General features: G+C 46.7%; 1 protein-coding gene across 6 annotated transcripts in view; it reads right to left on the bottom strand.

The window, feature by feature from the left end:
* Positions 1–505: 505 nt before the first annotated feature.
* Positions 506–22,450, bottom strand: part of TNIK (TRAF2 and NCK interacting kinase) — a 165,395-nt gene continuing 143,450 nt past the window's right edge. For all 6 annotated transcript variants that reach the window (XM_076341364.1, XM_076341366.1, XM_076341365.1 and 3 more), the window contains 12 exons: positions 19,567–19,751; positions 16,253–16,379; positions 13,816–13,980; positions 10,180–10,294; positions 9,369–9,539; positions 8,929–9,072; positions 8,130–8,264; positions 7,769–7,869; positions 6,102–6,251; positions 4,677–4,836; positions 3,920–4,059; positions 506–2,055 (listed from right to left, as the gene is read on the bottom strand). In XM_076341364.1, coding sequence (XP_076197479.1) covers positions 1,972–2,055; positions 3,920–4,059; positions 4,677–4,836; positions 6,102–6,251; positions 7,769–7,869; positions 8,130–8,264; positions 8,929–9,072; positions 9,369–9,539; positions 10,180–10,294; positions 13,816–13,980; positions 16,253–16,379; positions 19,567–19,751 — 1,677 coding nt within the window. In that variant the 3' untranslated portion in view covers positions 506–1,971. The remainder of the gene's footprint in view (positions 2,056–3,919; positions 4,060–4,676; positions 4,837–6,101; positions 6,252–7,768; positions 7,870–8,129; positions 8,265–8,928; positions 9,073–9,368; positions 9,540–10,179; positions 10,295–13,815; positions 13,981–16,252; positions 16,380–19,566; positions 19,752–22,450) is intronic.

Here is a 22,450-nt window from a genome sequence, read left to right as displayed (position 1 = left end):
TGTGTATTTGTCACTTGAAGGGGAGTTAAAAAAAAAAAAAAGTTATCAGTTTGCAGCATAACTTAATAAAAAGCTCTGGTTTTTATTTTATTCATATTTTAACCAGTGAAGAGCTGGTGGCAATCAGTGTCTGTGATGGGACTTGCATGGGGTTTTAACTCCAGTATTGTGGTCTTATGGCTGTCCCTACACTCTGCAGGGCGCTTGGCCAGGCGCTGGGCAGGCTGCACTGGACCAGTGGGAAGGTGCCCGATGCCCGGTGGGTGAAGAAGGCACCTGCAAAGCGCCTCTTGCCCGTGCTCCTCTGGATGCCGCGTCCCGCTGGGAGACCCGCAGCTGGCAATCCCTGCCAGTACCAAACCGTGACGCCCGGCCCGCGCGGGTACCGCTGCTGCACAGCCCTGCCCGCAGGATGCTTCAGGCGAGGGTGGCCCATCCCATCCTGTCCCCGCCACCCCGCATTGCCTCTTACCCTTGATAAAGATTCAAGTTTGACCAAGTCCTGTTGATTTAATCATTTTTTAATAAAGCCATCGTTACTGAGTACACCAAGATTGCCAGTTAAGCTCTCTATATGTCGCTGGAGGTAACAGCGCTGTGATCGACAGCGGAACGGGGAAAAAAAAAAAAAAACAAACCAAAAAACAAACCCCAACCGAAACGAGGTAGGTTAAAACCAGCAACACAGACCTTGTTATGCGACACCCCAACACCACAGGCAGCCATGCTTGCAGCTACTGAGAAAGAAAACCCCAGATACGCACTGAAAACTGAAATCAACTGAGCAGAGTTTATAAGGACCACGATTCAACCTGAACTAAACACACACACACACACACGGTTCGGCACAGATGTTGTCTTTCACTGTATGTTGGGTAATTCCTAGGGAGTGGAGGGGGCGGAAAACGACTAGAGATTCAGACCCTTGGCCGAAGAAACCACACACATATATATATTTTTTAAGCTCTTTACAAGCCCAATCCAGCAACGCAGGGGATGGGCAGCTCGTTTCGTGGTCCCCGTCCCTGCACCGGCTGCCTCTGCACGCCAGTGCCCGGCTCCGGGCTCAGGGGGGACGAACGCCCACAGCTCGCACCAGCTTCGGCATCGGGGTCTGGTGCCTGCGGCATCCCAGGAGCTGTCTGCGGCCGCAAATCCCACCTCGGGGGCGAGCGCGGGGCTCCTCCGACCGCTCCGCTGTCCTCTCCTCCTCTGATCCCCTGTCCCGGCACCCACAGCCAAGCCCCGGGGCAGGCGGGCACCTCCGGAGCAACAACAAATGGCACCTCTGTCCCTATCAAGACACACCATTATGTGAAGATCCATATAGAAATATGGATTGACAGACTTGACAAAAATGGTAGCTGATTTTTATTAGTCTAAGGCTAGTAGTTTAGCCATTTAAAATCCATTTCCCAAAAGAGGGGAAAAAAACCTATTATTTTTTCTCTTCTTTAAAAATCCGTTAAGCCGTTGCTGCCAAAAGCAACATGTAAATGTTGGTGAAGGCAAAAGATTTCTAAAATTACCCAGCTATACGGTTATGGCCTTCATCACAAAGATAAAAGGTACATTTATTGTGCTGTCTCTCACCAGATTTAATTGGTAACTTTACAACATACTATATATTTGATGCTAGCAGGCAGACAGAATTAAAAACAGACTTTTTGACACAGTTTCTTTCCCCGTTCTTACAAAGTAGGGGACAAAGAAAAAGTAAAATAAAAAAAAAAAAAAAAGGAAAACTTATAACCCACTATAACACAGCGTAATCAGGAGACCTTGCGGGGTCCAAGCATGAAAGTCCATCCCTGCCCGCAGCCCCTGCCCCAGGGCTGACGGCACCGGGGGAGTGTGGGGAGCGGTGTTCCTTGGGGCCCTCCGCATCTGCCTCTACAGTGTTAGTCCATGTGTTTAATGTCCTTTAAATTAGAAATAATGCCATGGCGGTGAGTGCCAAATGCTCCTCTGTTACCAGTTCATCATGGAGTTTCTGTTGAGGGTCATGAAAAACACTTGGCTGCTTCCTCCGGACCTCACCGATGCAAAAAATACCTGTTTGGAAGCAAGAAAACTTTATTAATAGTTTTTATTATTATAAGAAAAAGTCTGTTAATTGTCTTAGTGAGCGAGGAAAGCGGGAGCTGCCCCTCACCCCGTGGTTTCCTCTGCCTAAACCTCCCTCCCTGCTCCTTTTCTCCAGTTGACAGCAGAAATTTTACGCAGACCCATTGCCCGGTTCTCAGTTTTCTGCGAGCGCAGGGGCCGGAGCTAACCCACACAAGACTCGGATCAAATCAAACCACTTATTAGTAAACATGGTAGTGACACCTCCCTCACTATCCCTACCAAAGAGAGCAAGGTTTGGAACGCCTTAAAAATACCAAGTTTATCACATTTTACTGCCACGGCACCATTTATTATGCAGTATTAATAAGACTGCTGTCAGTGGTTTGGATCTTGCTAAAGGTTAACCATTTGGGTCAATATCCTGCATGGGAGTTTGAAATGGTTTTCTTCGGAAAAGTTAGTCCCGGTATTTCAGCTGTTTCTGAAAATAAAGCTCTGGAAAACTACTTTCCTTCAATACGCTCAAAGCACAGAAACGTATCAGGACTCTCTGTGAAGAACACACCTTTTGGTGCTTCTGTCAGGATCCACCAGCATTTGACCCCAATGGAAGTAAGTTGTAAGTTGCAAATATTTAAGGGGACAATCTGAAGCTTCTGTCTTTTTTAAAACCAAAAAATTATTCAGTCTTCACACAACTTTAATTGTTAACCATTTCTCCAGAAAGAGAAACATCTGCAGTATTTCAAACCCACCAGCGATCAGTTGGTTCCAGTATTTTAGAAAGATTGAGGTGGGTTTTGTTCCAGTTTTCTTAGAAAAGGAAAGAAACTCAATAGGAGCAAACCAGAAGAACAACCCTTTAAAAACAGTATAAAACCTGCAGAGTCAAGTACTCAAAAGTTAGAAAAAAGCAAACTAGGGGTATTTGAGCAACTTAAACTCAGCTTCTTGGGCAGCTTCCCACGGTATACTCAGTTGCAAGGTTAGGATACATTTTTTCTGCAGAGCTCCAGCCTAACTCCATGCAACAGGTAGGGCAATGCTCAACTAATGAGCAGCTGTTCAATAAACCGATCGTGGCCTCAAACCTTATTTATTGCATGTTATTAACCCTGCTCTGGGGATAGAGCAACCAGTTTCTTCACGTGTTTCATGATCGTGCTCATTACGAAAGAACTCCCTGCTGCATGGTCCTGATTTATCTCAGTGAAACCTTGTGAGATGAGGAAATACCAATAGCGGAAACAGACCTCGGCATTCATCCACCTTCCATGCAAATACTCCTTTTCCTCCAGCAATTTCTCCTTCCCTCATTCCCTGCACCCCTTGCCCATCAGCAACACCCGCGGCAGGGGTCATCTACATGACAGCCGCATTCCCCGTGCAACTCTGGTGCTCCTCCAGAGCAGTATTTATCAATGTCCACAGAAATAGATGGGGCTCCACGGAGAAAATGGTTTTAAGATCACAGAACTAAAAATGCACCAAAATGTTTCTGCACCAGAGCTCAAATCAGGGTCACTTACACATCCTTAGCGCTACCATTTCTCAGCTTTTGCAGAGTTTACTTGGCAGCCTCAATAGTTAATGTTCAGATGCAAGACTTGGGAGAAAGGCAAGCCAAGTCAACGGAGATCTCAGCTTGAGGTGGAAGAGATCTTGCAGATCTTCCCACCACAAGCTGAGGTCTGCATCCACTGGAGAGAATTAATCGGGAGTGGGTTTATTAAAACCCTGCTTATTAAACAGGACCTTCAGATTAATTATGAACCTCAAGATAAACCAAAGTCTAAGTAGCAGCTGGCTGTAGCTTAAAGCATGGATGCAAGCTTTGAAGTGGACTTACCTTATCATTTCTTTCACATAGAAACTTTAACCTTTGAGCTCGCTTGTGCATAAATACTCCATCCAAATGTCCCGTCTCCACTGATCGGATTTCAATAGCTTTCTCTCCCCAGCCCATTATTTGATTGGAATGAATGTAGGCTGTCAAAAGGAAGCATTTGGTAGGTGTTACAACGTGTGTTGAGCTAAATATTACGCAACAGGCAGAAAAGCTCTCATCAGCTGTTTTTCAAAGCTTATGTAGATCAATGGCAGAGTTCTGACTGCCGGAGGCACAGGCGGCCAGGCGTGTGCCCGCAGGGATAATAGCCTCTGCATAGCACTTTTCATCCAGAAATTGCTGAGTAATTTAAACAGAAGTAGTATAACTTCTTCCGATTTCTGTGGGCGAGGAGCTGGGCAGTGGCTTGCCTCCATGGGCTGTGGAGCTGAGCAACAGCAGAGCCAGAAGATCAACCCAAGCGCTCCCAGCTCCACACTCAGCCCCTCTTCCACTCAACACAGTATCCCACCAGTGCAACAGCTTATATTATCTTACACTTATCTTATACTTAAGATGAACCAGAGCTCAAATCTTCAAGATTTGCTCTTATTGCACAGGACCAAATCGTAGAAATTTAGCAATTGCATCTCTTATGTGGCTGAGAGAAATCTCCTTTGATAAACAAAAGCCCAAATGACTCCATCTCAGCATCCTCGACTCCTCATCTTACTTGTCATTTGTATTTTATGCAGGTGAAGAGGAAGGGTTGACCTACCCACGGAAGTAGGCATTTCTCCCCACTGGAGCACCACATCTTTAGTTATCCGTCCATAGGTGTTCACATATACGCCTTCATCCTCATAGCACACAAGCATCTCCATCCCATCTGTTTTAGGCAGGATGACAATGGCGTGAGGAGTAATATTGCCCTGAATCTGCAGTTAAAATAAACGCTAAAAGTCAGAATTACACTGAAAGGAGAAAGGGGTAGGGGGAAGGAGCAGAGCCTTAGAAACACAAAACCCCAAACCAACCTGAGGACAAAACCCTCCCTCGATTCAACAAACAGGCATTGGCTTTCAGAGATAAGCTGGAAGGGGAATAAACTGTCATGTTTACCCTACCATCAAAGCTGTCTGATACGTCAAGGATAAACAGGTTCAGCAATTACAGAGAGATCCCAACACAAGCCCCCGAGACTGACGGCTGACACTTGGCTGTAACACAAATAAGTGACTGCTGAATCCATCTCTTATTCAAATTAAGGCAAATAAACCCAGAATTTTACAGGCAGCCCTAGGGAGTAAATATTCCCATTTTTTTTAGCAATCAGTCTCTAGCTCCAAGGGCAGCTACAGTGACTTTCCACCCATGTCTGCCTTTCCATAGCTAAGACAACAAAACCATCCCAAACCGCCCCAGTATTTCTCCCTACAATTCTTGCCAGCTCTCACAGAGGAAGCTCTGCGGCTCAGATCAGATTCAGCAGTCCCTGGATTTGATTAGTGCCCCCGTTTCTCCTAGACCAGTTTCTCATGCTGCTTGGGCCAACAGCATGGATGGAGCTTAAATAAGCCAACAAGAAAATCCTCATCTACAGTATTTTTTGTAGCACTGGCTCTCTCTTGAAATAGCTGATGGAGCTGAGAGAGGTCCTGTGGTGAGTCCCTGCTGTCAGGGAGTTTGGGAGTTTTGAGCAGCAGGCTTACTGAGATTTGGGCTACCTTAATCCTGCAACCCTTGCCTGGGCAAACTATACTGCCTCAGCAGGAACAAGTAAGCGCTGGTGAGCACATCTGGGACACCGTGCAATGGGACAGTGCGCTGGGCATCCAGCTCTTGGTGGGGCTATGTGGTCCAACAACCAAGAACCAGGTTTCATGTTACCTTGCCCTACAGAGAGCTCCATTACCACTCCACGCAGCCTATGGACAGATTTTCCTTTCTGTGGGACATGGCAACCTTAAGCCTGATTGCTTGGGCTCGAGGACAGAAATAGCCTGTGCGAATAATGAACATGAAGTATGTGATACCTCCGAGTCCTCTTTAAGCAAGTATCAATGAAGATGGCACCGGATAATGTCATACCCATGGCAAGATGTCACCTGACTGGTCACCATTTCTAAGACCACCAAGGGCCCATCCAAACCTTGCTGGTGACCGGCATTAGCCATGCAGCAGCACTCCCCTGTGTACTCACGTGAGATGGTATGTAGATATCATAAGAGTTCCCAGAATCTACATCAATCACATGGAAACCAGTGTGTGATCCAAAGATAACCTTGAGTCTCTGACCCTCTTCTACAGTGAGATCCACGAGCAACGGCTTGTGCTGGAGATCTGCAAAAGACTTTTATAATCCCTTCAGTGAGTATCACAGAAAACCAACAAATCCCCATAGCAGCAGCGTTACACGGTTTTGAAATCATGTTTGTTTGACTGTTTCTCCTACTAAATATGTGGTTATTTATGTTCCTGTCTCTCTGTTCCTATGTCAGATGCCTCAGAGGGTATTACCCACTCGCTCCAGCCATCCCAACAGATAAGCGCTCACCCTTGCCAAGCACAGCTCTTTTCCCCCAGGAGCCCAAGGCCAGCCTGAGGATTTGGACTCTAAAGGAAGGTGACAGCTCAATTTTACATGAGCACGCGTGCAGCCAGCGTGCGGGGACTGCCTGATGCTGGTGCTGCTCAGGGTAACAAGATCAAAGTCTGCAGAGAGCTGTGACCACCCACCTCCTCTCTCGGCAGGGATCACCGCTCTGGTTTGGGCAGCTGAAATGAGTTACATTAGCAAAGACCTACTTATTCCTGTTCAATCTAACCTGCTGGATGCAGGCTGGGACCAGCTCCCTGGCATGGACCGATCCAGGACAGAGTATCTCTCCATGGCTTAGGTCCTCAGCAGGAGGGTGAACACCCCCAGGGAGAGAAAAGGGCTCCTGGCTCTCTGTGCAAGGACCACTCTGACTCCTGACAGGGAAAATCAGTGAGTGGTATTTCCCACCATCCTGACAGATCCCTGCCTACAAGGCAAGTAAAGGATGCTCAGCCCCCCGAGACTGGAGGAGCAGCACCAGGAGCACTAACCAGCGCCCTCACCAGAGCCGGCGGAGGCTGGATCCCAGGCTATTTTAATGATGCTGAGCTCTCCATGCTACTGAGCCCATTTATTCTGGCTTTTGTTCAGAAAAAACAAATGTGACCTAATACTGAATAAGCCCATTTGTGCTGGAAGGGTGCAAAATGAGATTACTCGGCATGAATGTCTCCAGAAGGCATTGCGCCTTGTGACTTGTCTCTGCACAGAGCTTAGGATGAAAAGAGCTTTAAAGTACTAAGTACAAAATACCCGTTGGCAGGTTATAGAGGAGAAAGGTCTCACTGAAGGAAACTGAGGTAGATGAAAAGAGAGAGAAAAAGAGAAAGAGTGGGTCATTCTCCTGGACTTTCTGTCTTGAAACAGAATCCACATTGCAGAAGGGGAGAGGACCTTGCAAAATAAAAATGGAAAATAATGCCAACCTGTTTTCATACTATATGTGAAAAATTAGTCAGAAGTTAACCCCCCACCCCCCCCACCCCCCCAAAAAAAAACCCAACTCAATTTTACTCATGGACACTTGGTCAGCTTTCTGCAAACTTTCCAAGTAAAGCCTGCCAACATAAGCTAATATTAACGCTTAATTGCTAGCCATAAGCAGAATGTATCCCATCTCTTCAGCCAGAATGTATCCCATCTCCCATGCCTGTCAGGTATCCCGAGGAGCTCAGCTACGTAAGCAAGATGCTTTCCTGCTCTGCATAGTACAGAAATCTCATGTATTTACAATTACAAAGTGTATTCTGGTTAAAAGATAAACATACCTTAAATGCCATAAACTTATGATATGGTTTAGGAGCCCAAGCGTAGATCTCTACAGCATTCTTTAAGGCAATCACCAAGAACTTGATTCTTTCATATTTCACTAAAATAAAAATAAAACCAATTTTTAAAACATTCACTTTCTTTCCAACAAGACTGAACAACTTATCTCCAGGAACAGCTTCTCAGGCTATCTGTTGGTTCTCATTTGGTAAAGTGTCCACCTAATACATATAGATGAGTATCAAATTTCTTTGTGGCTGTGGTCTACCCATACTTTTAAGAGAAACTGTCAGGTCAGATCTAAGACTAGAGAACAAAAATGCATCCTTCCAGACATTTTTTTCTGGAGAGGCCACTCACCGACTTTGTAGTGGATGCATCCCTCCAGGTCCCCAACTGTGATCCAGCCCTGCTTCTTCTCCACTTCAGGGTCATTGTGTAAAATCCTGTTTCTCAGCCAGGAGAGATAGTACACGCGCAGCTTGTTCTTCTTTCCTGTTGGCAAAGGAAACTTCCCTGTCAGAGCAGTGCACGTGTGCATGGAACATCTTGAGATTTCAGTGCTTATTTTTGCTCACAAGATGATAAAGTTTGTTTCACAATGAAGTTGAAAATAGCAATTCAATTGTTTTTTTTTTTTTCCTTGGGAAAAAAGGAATGGAAAGCAGAGCCCAGAAATCACCCCATGAGCCTGATTCAAGAGCTCCGGAGCTCCTGGCTGAGCCCGGGGACAGTGACAAGCCCATGGCCCTCACGATGCTCGGGGGACCCCGAGCACAGCCATGGTCTGAGCTGCAGCCCTGAAGCCATGGTTCATGGCTTCCTTGGCTAGAGCCGAAGAGACCCAAAAGCAGAGCTCACTGCCCCCTCAAGCCGTGACTACCCACCTTGCCGGGGTACCTGCCTGTATTTTGCACCTTTCGTTCCCTGCTGAAGGAGGATGGAGTGTTGCAGATGAAGCGGAGCTGGCAGGCAACAGGAGCAAATTGCTCTCAGAGGCATTCTTGCAGACCTAACGCCTTTGATTCTGGAATAAACCACCTCCAACCTCCCCTGGGAGCTTCCCTCTGACAGCGGTGCGCAGGTTTTGTCTGAGCTGGAACTGCTCAAGAATATGGCCAAGAAGGTTAACGATGAGGTGAGAGCACGAGAGGCGTACCTGATATTGTCACAAGGACGTTAAGACCCTCGAGTACGTCCATCTGTTGAAATCGCCTTCTGTTGATCAGGTTGTAGACCTTCCCTTGTCCGCTTCGATCCAGCAGCATCAGGCCATTTTCTGTGCCCACTAGCAGATTCACACCTGAAGAGGAGAGGGCAATGGGCACCGGGAGCCATGGCTGCTCCCAAGGACAACACCCCGAGCTCGTCTCTGCCACCACCGAGAGAGTGACTGATCCCAGCTAAGGCTGTGATCTTCCCATGAACATGAAGAGTCACTCTTACAGCGCAGGGACTCGGGGACATTAGCCTTGCCCAGGATGGAGAAGGGGACAACCAGAGGCAGGGGCTCGGTTCTGTGATAACACATTCATGTTTCATCGCCAGCCACACGCTCTGGAGAGCTTTGCTGAGGGCATGGTGTGATAAGGGGCTTACCCCACAAAGCAGCACAAAGTATCTCCGAGTTGAAGCGCTTCTTGTATTTCCTGATCTCCGGGGTGTCGCTGTGGGGACGGATGTTGGTGGGGTTGACGTTCACCACCGAGATCTTCCGGGCTTCGTTCAGCTTGGCCTGCTCCTGTCTGAGCAGCTCGCTGGTGAACAGGGCTTGCAAGCAAACACAACAAAACAGTGAGGTGTGATGGATTAATTGTATGTACCTCTTTCTGTCAGGTTTTTTTTTGGAATAGGAAGACAATACTTGGTTTATTTTCTGATGTCATTACTATGTTACGAGCTATTAGTTTGAAGAGGGATCATCTATTAGTTTGAAGAGGGATCATCTATTAGTTTGAAGAGGGATCATCAGGATTTTCTTGTGGGTTGGAACCACCACCAAACCCGTCAGCAGGTGATGACCCCAGACCTCTAGCCCTGCCTACTGAGCTGACTAGCACTATTTGCTGCCCGCCTGCCCACATCCAGCCATTTTCAATGGCTTCTGAGCAACTGCCAGCTTTTTGGAGCGATTACCACCTCCCAGTTCTGCCAAGAGCGTTTCTCCCGGCTGCCCAGGCAGACAGGTGGGTGGATTTCTGCTGTTCTCTGTTTTCTCCTGGACCTTTCTGGTGGCGTTTCACTGCTGGGGGAGAAGAAGTTGGAAACTGGAGAGCACAAGGATGCAGACACGAGCAATGTTAGGACAAGAGTAAGTGAAATGTAGAAGAGGTTCAGCGGGGTTATTCAGGCTCCATGACCTGGTTTCCATGAGGCCCTCCCCTCTCAAACTGGCCCCATTGCCTCCTACCAGTAGCAGATGACTCTTCGTCCTCATCTTCATCTTCATCAGTAGGTGAGGTCTGATACACTCTGGTGTCCACAAAGGGGGTGAAAGAGGCTTTGGTGCTACTTCCCATACCATACTGGAAAATAAACAGCAAAGAGGGAGCTCAGAGCACTGAAATAACAATAATTTTGTGTATGTGTGTGTATGTAAGACTTTCTAATTAGCAGACCCAGTGCCTGCCCCTGCGATGCCCTTTTTGAGCCCTCTATGAACATTTGCTCCTCCTCCCCCATAACTAATCAGGAAAAACATTAAATTGGATTTGTGAGTGTCCATGAGCAACAGAAAATGAGAGGAGCAGGGCCCGGCTCTGCTCTCGTCTCGCAGGCAGAAGCACAGCACAGCCATGAGACTGGTTAGCGGAGAAGCCGCAGGGCCAGAGGCAAAAGTCAACGCAGGTAAAAACCAACTTGTCTGCACGTAACACACCTGTCTTAAAAGCCCGCTCTGCGATGTCAGGCAGGTGAGAGTTTGCTTTTCCCACTCTCCCACCTTGCAGCTGAGCTTGGCAGGATGGCGCTGGGAGCCCCCGGAAAGCCCTGGCATGGGGCAGCTGACACAGACCAGCGACCACCGGAGTAATTCAGAGCTGGAAAAGGTGGGACTGTTGCTTTCCTTGTGCCAAAGCCAAACGCTAACTAGCACAGTCTGAGCAAAGATTTTATTTCAACAGGTCATGGAAATCTATTTTAGGACCTGTAAAGCATAGGCAGGAGAGCTCGTACGGCCGTAATACCGCTCTACTTTTGCTGCCCGTTATCTAGGGGTTCGTTGGGCTAAGCCCAAAACATTGATGCCCCTGGGAAAGTGGGTGAAGTCAGCTCTTCAGCAAAATGTCTACTTTTCGTTCTGCTGGGCTGTTATCGCTGGTCCTCACACCTATCGCTGAGGCAGGACCCAGCAATGCCCCTCAGTATGCCTGGCTGCTCCTGTTTTAGGAGGATCTGAAGTGCTGGAGATGGGGAAGGCTTGGGGTGAGCTATGCAATGCTTTAAGGAAAGCTTTTGAACAGGGGGTGTTTGGAAATGCCTCGGATACTCAAGCTCATCTGAAGATGGCATCTCCCACATTGCTCCATCCCCGCCAAAGTCTGGTCTTCAGCACACCTCATGGGGGCATCACACACAGGTCGCTTGCAATTTCAGTAAAGTGTTTTAAATTATCTACAGCATTTCAGGTGGGACTGCAGAAAGGGCCGTTTCTAAGCTACCAAAACCTAACCTGAAGGTATCACAGGGAATGTCAGAGCCAATACTTTGCCAAGGGAATTTGGAGAGGAACAAACTGCAACATCGCATTGCTTTCTTTTTAAAGCCATTGCTTTGTTAAGGCAGAAAACAGGGCTAAGACCTTCTCCCAGGAAAAAGGAAATCCCTGCCTTGGGAATCAAAGTGATGTGATTTTCCCCCCACGTTGAGCAGCTTATTTTTCCTACTCCAGTATTTACCCAGGATATGCTTTATGTATGACCTCTGTTACGAGCTGTAACAGCAGCAAAACCCAAGTCCTTCTGCAGCAACAGTACTGCTCACACTTTTCTTCCTCAGGACATTTTCCTTCCCTGAAATAAATCTTTCTCAGCTTTCACATCACCGAGTCACCAGAGCCCAGGCTGCTCCCTGCGCCCAATGCCACTGCCACAGCCCCTGGATGGACAACTACCATGGGGACAAGCCCGTGCCGCAGGAACACGTGCCATGGGGAACACCACCACCCCGGCACATCTGTACCGAAACTGGGCTGGGCTCGTACCTGTCCTCCGGTGGGTGACGAAAAGGTTTAGGAGCAAAAACTTTCCAAGCGTTTTGGGGCTGGCATCCATGGGCGAGCTGGCATCCATGCCCTGCGCCTGCCAAAACCATGCTGCGCATCCCGCTTCCCTCCCGTCTCTATATCCCTGAGAACCCGCCTGTTTCCATAGAAATGGGATGGATTTCCAGAAAGTACATAGTAACCGAGACCCATGGAAGGAGTTAACAGCCTGAGGCAGGGAAGGCTGCAGGAACAGATATCACATTTACATACACGGTACGCCATGATATTTGTGTGTGCATGTAAGATAAACTCATTACTTTATGCTTCTTTCACATCCAAGAAATACGCATTTCTTTTCCTGCACTGGATGCCTTTTCCATAAAGCACCAACAATTCAAGGAGGGGAAAAATTCAGTATTTACAGGGATGCCTTCCAGCTGAGGGGCAGGTGCTTTCCGACAAATGCATTACGAAGAAACACCTCATTCCAATGCACCGAGCATTTCTTTTCTTTGCTCAGATTCAGCTATTCTCCTAAGAAGCTGGCACTTTAACAACTTCCAAGTCCCTTATTTAAATGTTAAGACCTCATCTTCCTCCAGGTCCTGGAGGAAATCTCCGTGGTGGCCTACAGAGACAGCATCAAGCTGCAGGGTGAGGTCGTGCTTGCTCCCTTCTTTTTGTTCGCAGCACCATGAGTCACCTGGAAGCCTGAGAACTAAATCCCCAAGTTTCCACTTACACCCACTCCCGGCTCAGTCAGCCCTAAAAATGCAGTTTTAGAAATGGAAAAGATCATCTTGGTTGGTATTCTATAAATGAATATATTTAAACCCAATCTTTGCATACTGTCTGCCTGTGTTTAAGCAGTCCCAGGATGACCGTGGAAGGTGCTACTTTCAGGATCAACTCTCTCATCACTGCTTTTAAAGGCAATGAGGAAACAGATAAAACCTTGAGGTCAAGTCACGCACCATCTGTTTTTACGTTTTATCAATGCCCAATTGCAAGCAATTTTTATTTTTATACTGCTAGTAAAAGTAAACTGTAAAATGAGTACATCATTTCTATGAAAGAGAATATGATGACAGAACTTTTGATGTATAACCAACAAAATGAAAAGAAAAAACTAAATAAAATAGCTTATTTAGCACCAAATGGGCTGATTTTTCACGGGGAAAAAAGCGAATTGTGCCTGATTCCCACAGCTGGTGATAGTAAGCAAGAAACACCAATTCCCTTGTCTTATGTGTCACATCTTGTACTTTCTAGACTTTTTACACCTTATACAATGTTAATGTTCAATCGTGTCCCTGTAAAACAGCTGCCAGGGAGAAATACTTTGCCATGACTGGAAACACACAATTTTAAAGGTGTGCAGATTTTTGCTAGTGTGAAGAACTATCCAGAATTTTGTTGACTTTGGTTTTTGCTAACCTTTTGAGTCATGTTAAGTATCAGAGATCTCACAGGTGGAAGCTGGGCCCAATTGAAGTTAATGGCATCTCTGGCTCTCATAATTTTCTCTTATTTCCAAGTGCAAAAAAAACCCCAATGGGGACTTTCACATCAGTTGGCAGCATTCAAGCCATCACCACCAAAACTCCAGCTGGTGGGCTTGAGAGAAGACCTAATATAAATTTCTACCATCAGCCACAGGAATAACCCATCAGATTCCCTTGTATTTCATTTCCACTACACTCACCCACATGGACCAGAAACAAAGAGAGAGAAGAGCCAAGAAAGCCAGGGAGGAAAGCAGGAAAGCCCTTTTATGGGGCAGAGATGTTAATACTTGTTTAAAGCGATGCAAAGGAGAAAGAGGAGCCCCCCAGCACCTACTTCAGGCACCGAGTCCATGTCCTGCGCATGCGTGGAGACTCGCCCCAGGGCCTCGGTCGGTGTGCCCGCAGGCGAGTGGCTTTGCTGCACCAGGTCAGGTAGATTGATGTGACCTGCAAAGCCATTGCTGGCTGCGTGGCCAGAACGCTTTTTTTCACCAGAGGTCTGCAGAGACACAAGGCATGAAGAAGAAAGAGAAGGGGGGAAAAAAGAGAGAAAGGAGAGAAAAAAACCAAACAAAACCAAGTCGTTGGCAGTCCCCCAGTTCCCAGAGCCAGCGCAGGAGAAGGATCCTCTCTGTTTCCATCCCCATGCAATCCGGCAAGCAGCAAACCAACCCCCCCGCCCCAGGAGAATTTAAAGACAGGATTAATCACAAAGTCAATACAGAGTCATTAGCCACGTTACAGCGAGAGAAGCCTGATCACCATTGTTTTGAGACAAGGAACATAGGGCAGATTCTGCTCTTGCCACCATGGGTGCAAACCCCATGGCCAGCTCTCCTCCCCTGCAGCCACCAACCATAGTGACAGCAGAATCTGACCCCTCGATCAGCATTAGCCGTAACAGCTTTGCACAGCTACGGCGGTGAGTAGCCTGACTGCAAATGCCAACACAGCCCCCGTTGCATGTTTCTGTAACCCAAAACAGCAGTGAACAGCGGCAGCATCGGCAGAACAATTGGCATCTTGCTCTGCGCACAAGGTTCCCGGGGCTTCCCCGGGGCTCCCCTTCCTCTCCATCCCCAGCTTGTGCAAGGCAGGTGCTGGGAAGTTTCTCCCTTCCCTACCTATCGTTTTGAGGTATTTGCCATTTTGATGAATCCCACCTACCTGGAGCACATCAACGAGATCGTTACAGAGACTTGCCCAATTACTGGGATTAGTGGAAGACTCCTTCTGAATAGGCTCACCAAGTTTCTGATCAGTCCTGACAACATTTGTCTTTTGATCACTCGTTACCATCACCTTGAACCACCTTGCCATCCCGCCAACGAGTGAAAAGCCCATTGCCCAAAGCCCACTGACCTCAGTGAGTCTGTCCTCTGATGGCTACGGTGGTGGTGGTGAGCAAACAATAGCACTCAGCAAGAGGCTGCAGTTTGGGTTTCTTATCACGCTCCCTCCTCCCAAAGGAGTTTCCCAGCTGCTTGTCTCACCTGTGGCTTTTAAACCCTTCTGCATCACTGTGTTCTCAAACGGCCTTGCTGGTGTGGCATGTGTTCTACAGTTGTGATGCTTAACACCAAGCTCATTTCAGAAATGGCTGCCTGTTATAGCAGTGACTTGTTCTCCTGCTCAACCGCATCACCCTCACTGCTACAAGGATGCGCAGAGGGCTGCCCAGGCTGTGGGGATCCCTGCTCTGAACAGCTCCATGTCAGTGATGGGTTAGGTGGGCTATGCATTGCTGCCCAGCTCCAAAACTTGTGGAGGAAGGCAGCAAATATGCTGCAACTTCTTTTGCTAACTCCTTCCTCTCTTTCAAAGTTGTATTCTTTTTTTTCCCCCTTCATATATGAGTATTTTATATAAATTGAATTAATAATTAAAATGCTGCTCAAGCCTAGTTTGCATTTGATCTAAACATTCCTCCTTTATGATTGCTGACTCCAACCTTCCCTCCCTCCTCCTCCTCTCCCATCCACCTCCTTTACATGCTGGCAGGAGAGTGACTCCCCTGTTTTACTAACTGCCAGAGCCTCCTGCCCCCTCACCAGGAGACCTGCTACCCGTCTGCATTTCCAGCAGCATCGCCAGCATGTTCCAGCAACCAGGAAACTGAGAAACACCGGGGGAGATCTTCCACAGCCAACTGAACGTGCCTCCTCTGCCTCACTCCTGCAGTACCATCAATCAGGATTGCTCCCACTGCAGTCTTACCTCCGCAAGGCCAGAGCTGGGGACGGGGGCTCACATCCATGTGGGATGCCCAGTGCACCCTGCAGTTGGCTCCTGGGCGAGCGCAGGACGGCTGGCTGCTGGGGAGGAGGGCTGGGCCCTCCCCGAGCAGGACCAGCCCCTGGTAAAAGCCTCCAAATGCTATACAAACACTGCACGCCTCTGACGGTTACACGGTGGCAAAGGTTGGGAAGAAGAGGGGAAACTTTGGGCCAGGTTCCAAGTGTATCAGCTAAATGCTGTAAACTGAAGATAACTTCTGTTGCCTGGAGCTATTGTGGGATTACGGCAGAGTAATTTGTACGAGCATCCTCCCCGCCATGCCCTGGCATTACTATTCACTGCTGTTTGTAGTTCTGAGAAACATTTGCACTTGTCACATTTGCTCCGAGTGTAAATTGTATTAACGAGAGCGCTAAGGAGCACAATTTACTCAGTCATTTTGTGTTCCGAACACACAGCACTGTTAGTTTTTGTGCTTACATGGGCAAAACCTCCTGAAGATGCTCCATGGAAATACTTGTTTTACAACTTACCTCCCTCACCATTAAAGTCCCTTCCCTTGAAATATTGCTAAACGTATCTGCATGGGAAGTCTCTAGCCCGTGGGTTGTCACCATTCCCAGGTTGTACGGCTCATTGCTTCCAGGAATTCCTGTTGGTCTGAGGACAGAACGGAAAAGCATTAATGATGAGTACTTCCTTTGCTAAACTAGATGAAAAATCCTCTAATACAGTATTATTTCAATAAGGGTAAGGCTTTGTATCTCACAGGAAGAAAAATTAGAAAATATATCCACTTAAATGTATGGGGAAATTATTTATGTTGTCAAATACAGCAGCAGGGTCAGGTTGATACACTACAGATAGAACATGGAGACCAAAGAGAAGGGCCTTTCTCGTCCCAAGGTGCCCTAAGAGGAGCACTGCCGAACAGGTAACGAGGAGTTGCAGTCCTGCTCTACCTCACATCATTTTTTCTACTTAAGAAAGTTTGGGTGGAAAAAAAAAAAAATTCACTCCCTTTATTCCCCATCTCAACCCCTGAAAAGGGAACAGTGCATCAGAGCATCTGATGACAAAAGACAACAAGGGAGGGGATGGGGTTTGGAGGAGGTGCGGGCAGGAGTACAAGTTATGTCCTGTAGCTCTCTGCTGTTTCCCAGGTGAAAATGTAGCCCTAATCCACGATTTCACCTTGAGTTTATTTCTGTGCTCCTATGTCAAGAGAGAGGCTGGAATTTATTCTTAAACACATTAAATTTTAGGACTCCCTGAGAGTGGATGTCACAGGTGGTGAGGAGCCACCATTACTTTATTATTACATTCTTAGCAGACCAGTTGCTTAAATATAACTCAAACAAATCCAAAAGCAAATGGCGAAGTGCCTCTGAATTACCGAGCCCTGCCTGTACGCCAGAAAATGTCAATGGTGGTTATGAAGATGTTGCTGATGAGACCTGTTACTTTGCATTTAAAAGCCATACGGACTGGTTGCTTTCCATCAATATGAAGTAATTCACTCTTTAACACGTCATCCCCATGCACACCTACTTGTCAATGCCCAGAGGCTCACAAGGGAGCCTGGTAATGTGAAAAGCCAAAGGAAGCCTGCATTGATCCAACGTGAGATGTGAGCCCCGGGGACCCCAAGGTGGGACTGGCTCGATGATGGATCCTCGCCTGCATCGTATCAAACGTACGACTGCACAGGCATCACCAAAGCACTCCAAACAACAGCATGCCATACTTCTGCCGTACCTTTCACATGAGGAGCTCACACCTCCTTTCCTACCATTAGGGCTTCAACACCGCCAAAGGATGGGAAAATAACACAATTATTCCAGTTTTAGAAATAATAAACCAGAGGCAAAGGAGGTTATGTTAATTCTGAGACCATACAGCAAGTGAATGAATGGCTGTGGTAGCCCCGAGGTCCCAAATTTCAGTGTCAGCCTGCAAAAAGTCCCTGGACATGAGCAAGAGCTGGCTCATATAGCCCAGAGAAGAGGGAGGTGAAGGGAGTCATCATAGTCTTCAGATGCAGAAAAGGTATCTGTAGAGATGGAAGGAGTAATCGGTCCCTCCTATCCACTGGGACACAAAGCGATGGATGGGCTTACCCCACAGCAGGAGAGACCTGGACAGAGTTGGAATGAAGAGCAGCCCAGTGCTCAGGGAGGATGCCCAGGGAAGTTTAAAAATAGGTTATACAAAGATCACTCGGAAGGTGCAGGAGAAGATGAGATGATCTCTCTCGGTCCCAGTTTCTAATGGAAAAACACTGAACATATGAAAAATAAAGTTTGACAGAAAAATGCCCAACTACATCTAGTCTGAACTTGAGTTAAGGTTCCTTTTGTGAAACAAGGTTGTAAAGCCAAGTATTCGCTTTCTTTTTACCCAGACACACAGCGGCGCAGCCATGCCCGCAGATACCCATGAAGGCTTAGATACGGACAGAGCTCCTGCCACCTCACTGTGACACCAAGGGTTCGCACCTCAACGTTCAGTCTCGGGGGCACGTTCATGGACAGGATGTTACAGAGCAAGCAGTGTTCGGCTGGCAGTGGGTTTGGGGCATCCGTCTCACCACCATGCCTGTCGTCCGACACATCTGGCTGCAAAGCATTCAGCGAGGTATTTTATCCACTGAAAAGTGCTGTGTCAAACACAAGGTGTTTGGTGGAAAGATGTCAGCACAGATTAACCACTCCTGATTAAAATCCTCTTCTGCGAGCAGTCTGAGACCTCTTCTTGCACGCATGACTGCCCATCTGACTGCTGCATATTCATAGCCATCCCTCCATCTCCTGACTTTCTCCAACAAATTCCAAGAGCTCTGATTTTTCTTCTTCTGCTGGAAGGAAGCTCCAACCCAGGAGCTTAGTCTCCTTGGGGTCTCCTTGCCACCCGGAGGGCTTCCCTACTGCTCCACGCCCCACCAGTATGAAGCCAGGTATACCTATATTGACTAATAATTCATTTAGCAGGAAGAATGGAAATGAACTCATTAAAATGCAAATAATCCCCTAAAGCCTTCCCACAACTCCTCTACGAATTCAAAGGGGCAGGAGTCAGGCCCCACTGCCAGGCGGAGAGCTCCCAGAAACGCCCCTGCAGTGCTAGTGCTGCAAAGCACTGGGTAGGGAGGCTGGGAAGGGATGCTCCATGAGCTCATTCTGCATGATGACAGCTGTTTTGTGTGTGTTGAAGCTATGCTGCCCTCCTCCCTCATCTAGAGATATTCAAAAGCACAAGTGTCCCACGACCTATAATGGGGACGCAATAGTATAGTCTGCTGACTTTTTTGTTTCAACATTTTAGCCCACCATGTTTTGCTGCCTGCACAGTGACTGAGCCAAGGACAAAAATCAAAGACAAAGATTCAGGATTATTATAATCCTAGGTCTAACAGTTGGCACTGGGCAGGCCAACAAGTACTGCGCTTCTGCATGGCTTGATTTGGGGCAAGACCAGGCTCAAGAGCAGGCAGAGCTTTAACACGCCAACCCTGTGGGCAGGACCCAAGGTGTGGATGAAGTCAGGTGCGTCCACTCTGGCCAAAAACCTGCCTTGCTCATCAGCAGGAACAGGTCCATCAGCTTGGAGTCCAAGTTCACTGAACGTGCAGTGGAAATAATTCAGTTTTCCCATTAAGTATCTCTAGTTTGGACCAGGAAAAAGACCCATCTGAATAAATTATCCCTTGCAACCATGATGCCATTCCCAGTGCCAGCCACCGAACACCGACGTGCTTCAGACATGTCCCATATCACAGCTACAGCTCCTCCAGACCAAGACATGCTGTGCTTTCACGGTTTGCCCCCCAAAAGAAAGCGTTTCTTACATAAGCCGTGGGATGTCACTGACAGGCACGGTCCCATCATGTGTCTCGTTTTCCCCATCCTCCTCCTCCTCCTCGCTGCTTTCTGACTCCTCGCTGGAGGAGGAGTAGTCCGTCACCTTCTTCAGGGGGCGATTGGTTTCTTCGATGCGCAGCTCCCTCAACTCTTTGGCTAAGGCCGTCAGATCCTAAAGGGCATGGGGGCAAGAAAACAAGGAGGTGATGGTTATTATATTTAAAGCGAGGAGAATGTCACATACATCTCTTCAAAAGCCAATGCTAACAGCACAAGCAACAAGAAATAGCTTTACAGAGTCGTTACAAACATGAGACGAACGTAAGACAATGTTTGTAGCATGTAGCATTTATTAAACAAAACAAAACTGATTTATGCTCACTGAAAAATCAATAGCCAACCTCTTTTGTTTCCTGTTTGGAACGTGTATGTGCATATATATACACACACATATGTATATACACGACAAAGTTATATTTGTTGGAAAAGGTGAAGTTCAGTCACCATCATAGTAAACTGGAAAACAACGTCATTTCAAAGATTGGCTCAGAGAATTTCTCCTGCAGGGTTTTCTCTTCTTTCAAACTTTGCAAAGAAACCCTGTAATTGTATTTATTCTGTAATAAATGCATTTGGGAGGGAAGCAATGACAGCATCTCCCATGGAGTGGTGCAATCCCCACGTCAAGAGCTGCTTCTGTGGTGAGTCTCCGCCGTCGGGCAGCTGCCAAGAGGCGGTGAGGAGCACAAGGAGAAGCGCCCAGCTCAGCCAGACTTTGGAGTCACAGCTCTGAGTCAGCCACACAATCAAAAAAAAAAAAAAAAAAAAAAAAAAAATCCCTCAGCGGGACCCATTAAGCACTTTATGTGAAATGTGGCAGCCTACAAGCTAAGGGAAAAAAGAAAAAAAAAAAAAGCCTTGAAACAAGAAAAAAAGATAGGAGGAGTCCCAAAGCCTAGTAATAATTTTTCAGTTTACCATGACTTTGATGAGGCCTCAGACCCGACAGTCATATAAAATAGACACTGCTATTTCAAAACAAGGAACATGGCAGGCACCGTGTAGAAAAGAGACTTTTTGTTATCTTACATGCTTTTATAGCAATGCAGGGGGAAGCAGTAGGGCAGAAAAGCATGAGAGCTCGAATTAGAATGGGTTAGAGAACTCTGTTGCACAAGACATGCACATGACGAACAAAGCATCGCAATTGTCAGTCTTACCATTTCTCCCTATATTAGTGACCGAGGTAGGCATCAGTGCATTCGGTCAGAGATAAAGGATTAGGGAGAAAGAAACTCATTGAAAAAGACTAAATTCCACAATTGTCTTACGGCCATACTCTCATTTACTGCATTTCCAGTTTACCGTTCCAGCAGGGCGACTACAGCAATATTAATTATGGTTGCAAAGGGAGCTCTTAAAATCTATCCCGTCGACACGTGAAGAAAACAATGGAAAACTTCTATGGCTGAGATGCAAACCCAGTTTATTTTTTTAATTGTGAAGCAGGAGTATTTTGCAAGCAATTTGTACTTTGGTTGTTGGTGACCCACACCTCCCGGCGGGCTCCCACCGGTGGACAGCCACACATTCTGCTCCCAGGTCTGCCCTCCCTGCCCTGCCTGCCTGGCCTCTGACGTAGGGCAGAGACTCCCACGGACATCAGAGGGCTTTGCATCAGACCCGTAAATATTAGTATACCAAAAAAAGCTAGTTTTTTAACAAAAGGATCAATCCCTGCTTCCCAGCAGGTACCTGTGATGGGTATTACAGATCCGTCTCCAAATCCAAACGCTCTCTGTACCTTTAAAGAAAGGCTCCTTATCATGGTTAAAGAGAGAATGTGGTATTACAAGAGTTTATTTTTGATGCCAACATGTTTGGAATTGAAATGCAGTCAAATTTGCAGTCATGACAACAAATGATTTTAATTAGTGCTGCAGCAGCTTCTATGATATGATTGTTTCTTTTCCTAAGTAAGAATCAATGAAAATTTGAACAGCTTAACAATGCTTTCCATTTAGAGTATAAAATACGCTCTTTATTGAGCACTTGCCTTTGAGTTGGATTAGAGCTTTCTCAACTTTGAAAAGGACTTTAGGACTGCATAAAAGCCTCTTAAAATTGCAGCTGAAATTCCTGCAGTGCAGGACTAGCACTAAACCCTTCACTATCACAGCAATGGACCGTGAAAATTACTTCTTTTTGGCACCTTCCATTTCTAACGTGCTTCAAGGCACCCTATCAGCCTTCTTTGGTCATCACTAGAAGATAGTCAAGTATTTTAAAAATCAGCTTGATTAGTTTTTAATAACTAATTTGGAAGTTATAACAGCAATAATACTCCCAGACAATATCATCAGATAACTTGTATTTCCTAGTTAAAGCTTTGCCTCGGGATGGTTAATTCTTTGATGCTATCATTTTCTCTAAGTAATGAGCACTTTGTAGGATTAAACGGCTTCACTGAGTTGCTCTTGGACCAAAAACAATCTGACAACTAGAAAGAACGTGCTCTGTAGTTCCACATGTGTTTGAAATGTTATTACTGAGGGTGACATAATACATAAGTTAGCAGTATCAGTGCTCTTTAATTACTTTTAATTACAAAGACTTCTTGAGATTTAATATTTGCTGGAATCAAGTCAGATTGGTTTCCAAAATCACACAGCTCATTGAACTTGAATTAAGCACACATGCTGCCTCTATTTAGACACTGATTTATGTGCTTTTTTCTTAACAAAGCACCTCATTAAACAAAATGCATTGCTCATGTTTTATCCAAGAGAACAAGTTAACTAACCAGCACATCTTCCTTCTTTCGTATCTTTTATTTTTAGAGGAAAGAGGCTGCAGGAGAGGCTGCTGGTA

This window comes from Aptenodytes patagonicus, chromosome 6, assembly GCF_965638725.1.
Source record: "Aptenodytes patagonicus chromosome 6, bAptPat1.pri.cur, whole genome shotgun sequence".
Lineage (NCBI taxonomy): Eukaryota > Metazoa > Chordata > Aves > Sphenisciformes > Spheniscidae > Aptenodytes > Aptenodytes patagonicus.
Note: the sequence above shows the minus strand (reverse complement) of the source record. Positions and strands in the feature narration are given on the sequence as shown.